This window comes from Dama dama, chromosome X, assembly GCF_033118175.1.
Source record: "Dama dama isolate Ldn47 chromosome X, ASM3311817v1, whole genome shotgun sequence".
Lineage (NCBI taxonomy): Eukaryota > Metazoa > Chordata > Mammalia > Artiodactyla > Cervidae > Dama > Dama dama.
The window spans coordinates 40,045,033-40,053,299 of NC_083714.1; the positions used below are offsets into that span (position 1 = coordinate 40,045,033).

Sequence of the window (8,267 nt, forward strand, 5' to 3'; positions counted from 1 at the left end):
CAAGTCAAACAGTAAATGGTGTTTTATTAGGACATTTAGAGACAAAGCAACTGGTGGCTTGCCTGGATTTGGCATCTCTTAAAGATTACTTTGATATTGTGTAGCAGGGCCCTGGTAATATGCAGGATTGGGAATTACCATGCGTCAGAGTCAGGTGATAAGCCCAGGTCACCTGAATTATCCCTCCTTGGTTGTGACATGATTTGTTGCTTCAGCACCTCTCTGGTATTAAACCTGGAGGAGTGGATTCAAGTTTGTGCTTCAGGGGACATACATGTTTATTTCCTGTAAAAGAGAGCACTAGACCACCTGCTGAATGCAGAGAAAAGGATGAAAATTGACAAAATCCATACAGATCTTCGTGGCTAGATATGGAAGCAGAGTGATTCTAGTAAACAATGAGTATTATTTAATAACACCTGGGTAGTCCTAAGACTCCCCAACAGGAAAGAATAAGCAACTGCAGAGCATTTCCCATACCCCCCTCCTTCTGTCATGGAAACGTCGTCAATAAAACTCCTCCACCTCCCACCCTCTAGTGCCAGATCGGTAAGCATTTAGCCAAGCATGCTGGGAGACACAGAACAACTGAAGGAAAGGAGTATCTGAGTGTCTTGGATTTGCCTGCCACTCTGCTCTGTTCCTCTACCATCTCATTACTAGACGTAGGCACTAGACGTGACAGTCAACTACATTTGAACTGAGCAGAAGAAATATTCAAGGCATAAGCTTTAGAAGAAATGTCTCAAAGGCAGCCTCAGTCACCTAATCAGACTTTAATTTCAACCACAAATGACACAGAATCATTGAGCTCCGTCGTCCCTAATGATTCTACAAATAAAAGAAGGACCGGAGACAACTCTCCAGGAATAGAAGCATTGTGTGCCATCTATATCACTTATGCCGTGATCATTTCAGTGGGCATCCTTGGAAACGCTATTCTCATCAAAGTCTTTTTCAAGACCAAATCCATGCAAACAGTTCCCAATATTTTCATCACCAGCCTGGCTTTTGGAGATCTTTTACTTCTGCTAACTTGTGTGCCAGTCGATGCAACCCACTACCTGGCAGAGGGATGGCTGTTCGGAAGAATTGGATGTAAGGTGCTGTCTTTCATCAGGCTCACTTCTGTCGGTGTATCAGTGTTCACGTTAACAATTCTCAGTGCTGACAGGTGGGTTTCTTTTCTCAGTTCTATTTGCCAGGATGTGAAATTAGACAAAAAGAAAGGAAAGCTTGTATGTAGCTTTCACTGGCTACTCTGTTGCCTTTCTCACACTCTGTAACCTGGATGTAAGATTGAAAAATCGGGAGGCATTTTAAATAAAAGTTGATACTAGAATGTTAACATTTCTGTGTTAGCATCGGAGGAGAGATTGAAACTGTGTGCTTCAGGGATCGTTTATTTTCTTTGAACTGTAATTGTTTGTTTGAAAGAATACGGAACCGTCTCCCCCCTCCCCTCAGTTTATTAAGGCAAATTGTTCCAGGTGAAAAAGAAAAACAATTTATGCTTTATACATTAGTGCAGCCTAGTGGTGCAATATTGTCAACATTAAAACATCAGCATAGGTGTGAAATTGACCGCATATACATCACTGTCTACCGGAAGAATGGTAAAAAAGATACATGCATCTAATTTACTTGAAATGAATCAAATTAATTAATGGTGAAGAAACGGTGAGGCTTTCGGCTTCCTGGTAACTCAGTATAATGTCGTGACTTAATTGTATTTGTTTTTTTCTATAGGCGTTCAATGACATTCTCGTTTCCAGAGACATAAATTAATCCCAGTTGACTTTTAGAGCTATATGAATGAAGCGTGTGAGAACCTCTGGCAGTCAGGGTGTTTGGACTCTGTTAGGATATTTTCAGCCTAAGTACTGTGTTTTTCTGTGTGCCTATTGTAGAATAATAACTGTGAAGGCATAAAAAAATTGAGGCTCCAAATGTTTAAAATGATGCTTTAAAAAGCCTGCAAGAAGCCGGTAAGTAATCAATGTCTGGCAGTACCAGAAGGAAAAGCTTCTTCAGATTCCAGGATCTGAGAGGAAGAAAAGCTTTCCTTGTGTCTTTTATGAAATTTTTTCTTTGACTGGTTTTATATTCTGTTTGAGGACAGATCTACTTAAAGGCTCTATAGATTTTGAGATAGATTTGTCAGAATAAGCAGGCATCTTTGCATGGGTATAGGGTTTTTCGATTTCACCCTTGTCTTGCCCTGAAACTACCTACAGATTGGCTTGGGCAAGAAATTAGCATTTGAACAGGGAAGAAATTAACCCTCTCCTCTTTTCTGCATAAACTCATAGAATTCTTTTCTAGTAAGGTTGATGACTGCTCACTCATGAAAGAAAGGAGAATTAGATTTAATATCAGTCACTTATTTAAAAATGAAGTCTTTTAGAACACTTAAGGTAATACACAGGTAATGAATTACTCTCCATCACACACAAAATCATGCCTAAAAACATTTATTTGCTCGAAAGAGAGGATCTAGAAGAAAATCATATAAATTGTAAATCTGGAATATCTCAACAGTGAATAAAAGGGAAAAGTGATTAGCATAAATAAAAATTATTGGGATGTTTTATGTGTATTTGACATCCTAGCCAATTTCAGCTGGTTGATGTTGACTTGGTTATATACATATGGATAGGAGGTACAACTGGATGATCATTAAGGTCACTTCTAATTTTTAAATTCTGTCATTTTGATATTGATTTTGCCTTTTTCTGTGATTATGTGTTTCTAGATACAAGGCAGTTGTGAAGCCCCTGGAGCGTCAGCCCCCCAATGCCATCCTGAAGACCTGTGCCAAAGCTGGCTGCATCTGGATCCTGTCTATGATCATTGCTCTACCGGAGGCTATATTTTCAAATGTATATACTTTTCAAGATCCTGACAAAAATGTAACATTTAAAGCGTGTGCCTCTTACCCTGTTTCTGAAAGGCTCCTGCAAGAGATACATTCTCTGCTGTCCTTCTTAGTATTCTACATTATTCCACTCTCGATCATCTCTGTCTATTACTCTTTGATTGCTAGAACTCTTTACAAAAGCACCTTGAACATACCTACTGAGGAACACAGCCATGCCCGCAAGCAGGTATGTATTCATCAGGATTCATGCATGTATTTAGAAGGGAAATGCCTCCTTTTGCACCTTTGGACAATAAATACAATAGCAGTATCATATTTTTGCTATGATCATGGGCTCTGGAGTCTGTCAGACCCAGGATTTAATTCCATACCAGCTGAACAATCTTGAGCAAGCTACTTAACCTCTCTGAGCCTCACTTTCCTCATGTATAAAATGAAATGAGGCCTGGATGATATATATGAAATGCTTAACATAGTTCCTACTGCATAGTGAATGTTCAGTAAATGGTAGGACCGCTATTATTAGAAAAGGGGCAGCTGAAGTTTGGGGTAAGTCAAAAATCACCCCATAGAACCGTGAGAAACATCACACAAGGTGAGACTATAAAGTGAAGCATCTTTTGTTTTAGAAAGTATAATAGAATGATATTAAAACGCAGGATGTTAGAACTGGCGAGAAGCCATAACATTATTCAATGCAGACCACTTCCTCACAGATGAGCAGACTTTGGTTGGTGGGGGGAGGTCTCGAGGGACCCAGTGCCAGTGGCAAGAGAACACAGTGACTCACAGGAGCTTGATTAAGACCATTGCAAGACCCAGGTGTGCTCGCCTCTCATAAATATGAATGGATAAAAAGAATATTGGCAAAACATTGTTCCACTTAATTAAAAAAAAAAAAAGCCCAACAGGATTTCTATCTTTCTTGGGTAGGAGATGATTTCATTCACCTCTTGACCAGTACATGGAGAACTCAATGTTTTTTTTCAAGCTAGTCCTTTCATTTGGTTCAATAGTGGTGCTTAGGAGGCTAAAGTTGTATTTTATTTATTTATTCACCATTTTTTAATTTATTCACCATTTTATAAAGTTGCATTTTCATGCCCATGTGAACAGTTTTTTTTTTGCTCTATCTGTGACTACAGGCAATGTCTTCACTTCATTTGGGTCATTTCTTTTATTAAGAAGTGTAGGTAGGATTATTTTCATATATGAAGGATGGCACATTGGTTTTTATTCCTCTGGCTATATGGGTAGAATTCCTATATATTAAAAACAATTTTAGGGAAAAAAATAAAATAAAAACAATTTTAGGTACAAGTTTGTCAACTTTCACAATCCCCATAAGACTGTTCAAACTTAGTCAGCCTCTGCTGATGCAGTTAAAACAGTTTTGTACAGCATTTATTTCTTAATAAAATTAAATCTCCAATGGTTCTACAACACTCCTTGAGATAGTTAGAGACACCCTAGAGTATCTCAAAACCAGGGGTAGGAGTCTGAATTAGAGCTAATCAGAGACCAACATCACAGGTTACTGTCAATTCACTTGCTGTATTCTATAGCCACAGGCTGCCTTCCCACACTTGCATGTGCAAAGAGACACCAGCCTGTTAACTATAAATTTCTCAGTTAATCTAGAAAATGGCTTTTTAAAATCTCTGCCAGCTCAATGTTTTCTTTTCGTGGGTATTTCGTTTGTTTTGTCAGTAGGTTCTTGGTTTCTGGTTGTTGTTGCTGTCATTTTTCTTCTCTCTATAGATTGAATCCCGGAAGCGAATTGCCAGAACAGTTCTGGTGCTGGTGGCTCTCTTTGCTCTCTGCTGGTTGCCGAATCATCTTCTGTATCTCTACCGCTCATTCACTTCTCAAACCTATATGGACTTCTCTACCGTTCACTTAATTGTCACCATCATCTCTCGGATTCTGGCTTTCAGCAATTCCTGTGTAAACCCCTTTGCTCTTTACTGGCTGAGCAATACCTTCCAGCAGCATTTTAAAGCTCAGTTATGCTGTTGCAAGGCAGGGGTGCCTGACCCTCCTGCTGCTAATACCCCTCTTGACAACCTAGCAGTGATGGGAAGGGTCCCGGGTGCTGCAAGCACTCAGATGTCTGAAATTAGTGTGTCCCTATTCACTGGCTGCAGTGTGAAGAAGGAAGATGACAGAGTCTAGCTTTTCAATTAAAAATGGTATTTTTTCCTCCCAGAGTGTCTATTCAACTCTGAGCTATGTGTAGGTATATGGTGTCAGGACTTTCAGTGGTTTGTAAATTGTGGTGAAATCTTAGGAGGGAAGGATCGGACAGATCATAGTTTTCATCAATGTACAAGCATTAACCTTACTGGGCTTTCTAAATAAAATGGAGCCTCACTAGGTAGAGTGACACATTTGTCTATGTCAGAGGGCAAATAGGAGGTGAAGTGAAATACACATGGCACTTAAAAACCTAATATGTTTCCATCACATCTCTGATGCTTATAATTTCTCATATACTCTTGTGATTTACATAAAACTGTGTTTGTGTTTATTATGTGGTGTAAATCTAGGGATTATACTTTGCATATGAAACAGGGACCAAAGAGAGGTAAAACATCTCTTCTGCAATTTTCTTTAAAAAATGAAGTCCTAAAAAATAAAATTTCACACAATTTGTTCTTGACTACCCTTTTCCATTAATCTCTATTCCATTGGAACTAAAGTTGTGCACTGGCAATGACAGCGTTGAGGGGTCAGTGTTATGTAAGGATCTGGGACTGGGTGTTTGCCTTACTAGGTCAGCACTTACTGACTGAAGGTAGTTCTGGAGTTACACCTCCCATTAACTGACAATTGGGCAAAGTTATCTTTCACAGATACTGTGAAGAACCTATCTCCTTCATAGGCAGAATCACTGACCATGTTTAGTGTCATTTGAGGGCTCCAAAGAAGGATCCCTGTCAAAAAATCTGCGAGCTTGTCACTATCTGAAATTCATCTTTTAAGAAACTTCATTTCTTTCTGGTAAGCAGTGCCCTCTTTCTAAAAAATGCAGAAGTACCACGTGAAATCCCTAACACCTGGGTGTTTAGTTGTTATCAGATCATCTTTCTGCTTGACTATCTTAACCCTGATGTGTGCCTAAGTCCTCTAATAAGAGTGTGACCTAACTAATCTCTGCTCTTGGAAATCAGATGGAAGGTTCTGATTTTCTATCCTCTGTTCCTACTTGCTAACACTATAAAGTTGTAATAAATGTTATTTCAAAAAACTTGTCAATAGATGTGTCAGTTTTAGATCTGTGGTTTCAGAAAATGTTTTCTTGGGGCAAATTAAAGCCTTTAACTGTCAATAGTTAAATTTGTATTTTAAAAAACTTGACTTTGGGGTGTGCTTTTGATAGCTTTGAGCTTTCCTTAAATGGCTTGTGTAACTGTGAATTTTTGCTTAAAGATGTGGCTTATAAAGGGGATATAATATTAACACTAGAGTTTACATTTAAGCAAAATTGGTTTACTTAAAGTAGGGGGTGTTAGAATTGTCTTAATATTGTTTTGAGTTGGATGGTGTAATAAGTGGGGAGAAAAATAAATATGAAATAAAGTTTTCAATGACTTTGTGTACCTTTATAGTCTAAAAACAGTACTTCTAACTGAATATCACTGAGAACCCATTTTAACTCCAAAGGGTATTTTCAAGTCCCCAAACTCCAAAATATCTTACTATTTTCCTTACTCTGGGTAAAAATTACACCTTTCCTCTCCTAAGGATAACATTTTAGAAATAACTTGACAAAAGTATCAGATAATAAAAGCTAAGCAAGCTTTTTAGGAGTTGATAAAACTAGAGCTCGAAGAACTTTGATTTTTTTCATCCTGGGTAATCCCTAGGTAACTTAGGGATCTGATAGAAACTGATTTAATTGGGATTAAAATTCATGGCTTTGCTTTTTGTTTTGGAGGGGGTGGTCTTTTAAAAAAAACAGATTATCTTTGTCAGAGCTAACCTTACAAGAAATCCACAGTTTGTTTCACACTGACTATTGTGTTCAGAAAAGTTACTATGGGATATTTCTTTTATTTTTTTTTTCAGACAGGGTCCCAAATTGGGGGTGCAGTGGGGGAAGGACACATGAAAAATAAATTTTGTATACTTCTCAATTTTGCTCAGAGTCTGCCCTGACCCAAGACTTAGAATAATGGACCATAATAATTTTTTCCTGCCACAAAGCAGGAAAACAAAGTCACAAACTTAGATTAAGACTTTGTCATTGAGGTTGATAGTACCACAAAACATTGAACACTGGCATTCCTACTGACAATAGCAAATTTGGGTTTAAATAATTTCTGCAATTATAACCATCTTAAGTCAGGGGGCCCATCACTTTTTTGGTCAAAAGAAGTTACTTTTATTTGCACTAAATCTTGGGATTACAGAAAGTGGGGAGAGGAAAAGCCCCCAACAGAGTGAGCCTGAATGGGCCATTAAAAAAAAAAAAAAAACCTCTAGTTTGGTATAACTCAGTCATTTTCCAGAAAGATTAGGTAGTCATTTTCCAGAAAGGCCAGGTAGGTGACTTCTCTGGCCAGGTAATCTCTGCTTCTGTGGGTTAATGAATTTTTATACACCAAGAAGCTGGTGGCCTATTATGCCAGGAATACTGCACAGATCACCCTTCACAGAGAACAAGAGAAGGATGAAGAGGATAGTCAGGGAGGAGCCAGCTGACTGTGTTCCTGGGTCCAGCAGCCCCTTGTATAGCCTATCTACATTCCAGTCCTGGAGTTTCAGGAGGTACCTGCTATCTGTATAATAACAGAGGACCCACCCCTCCCTGCTTTTGCTTGTTACCTGGACTATTTCTTGCAAAAAATCTTGCGGGGGTGGGGTGGGGTGGGGATGGGAACAGGTTACAAAGAGATACTTCCAGATTAACTCAGTTACTAGGGGTGTAATTCCAGGAATCCACAAGGAAATAAAAACAGGAACCAGGTCTCACAGGGACAATAACATTCTTTAAAACAGTAACAACGAAACTGTGGGGCCCAATGGCCAAACAGAATGCTATCGTAGATACAAGCATGTTTAGCTCCCAACTCCACTACAGTGGTGACTCAATGACCCTCTATCATTGAGGGTCTGCCTCAGCTTCTCTCACCCAGACAGAACTTGGCCACAGAAGACTACTCTGACCATGCCCCCATTTCGTACTCATCCCTCTTTCGGGAGAGGCTTACTGGTTCAGTGAGACAAACAGTCTAGAATGCGGGGCTACCCTACCAAGTCACCTCACAGGCCTCCAACTGGGTCACACAGGAGCTAAACATAAACTTTTGGCCACCTGTTCAGAAGGGCCTGTGGATACAGCAGGCGCTCAGAGAGTCACGTGCAGCAGGGTTGCTTAGTA

The 8,267-nt window shown here is 39.2% G+C and overlaps 1 protein-coding gene across 1 annotated transcript; it reads left to right on the forward strand.

Moving 5' to 3' along the window:
* Window positions 1–740: 740 nt before the first annotated feature.
* BRS3 (bombesin receptor subtype 3) lies at window positions 741–5,056 on the forward strand. Its single transcript, XM_061136475.1, has 3 exons — window positions 741–1,174; window positions 2,756–3,107; window positions 4,643–5,056. The coding sequence occupies exons 1-3, from the start codon at window positions 741–743 to the stop codon at window positions 5,054–5,056; spliced, it is 1,200 nt and encodes a 399-aa protein (XP_060992458.1).
* The last annotated feature ends 3,211 nt before the right edge of the window (window positions 5,057–8,267 follow it).

Bases quoted from the DNA above. Each gene is read 5' to 3' on its own strand.
- BRS3 (XM_061136475.1), top strand. From the start codon at position 741: ATGTCTCAAAGGCAGCCTCAGTCACCTAATCAGACTTTAATTTCAACC. The intron at 1,175-2,755 runs GTGGGTTTCTTT...ATGTGTTTCTAG, and splicing joins ACAATTCTCAGTGCTGACAG to ATACAAGGCAGTTGTGAAGC. The intron at 3,108-4,642 runs GTATGTATTCAT...TTCTCTCTATAG, and splicing joins ACAGCCATGCCCGCAAGCAG to ATTGAATCCCGGAAGCGAAT.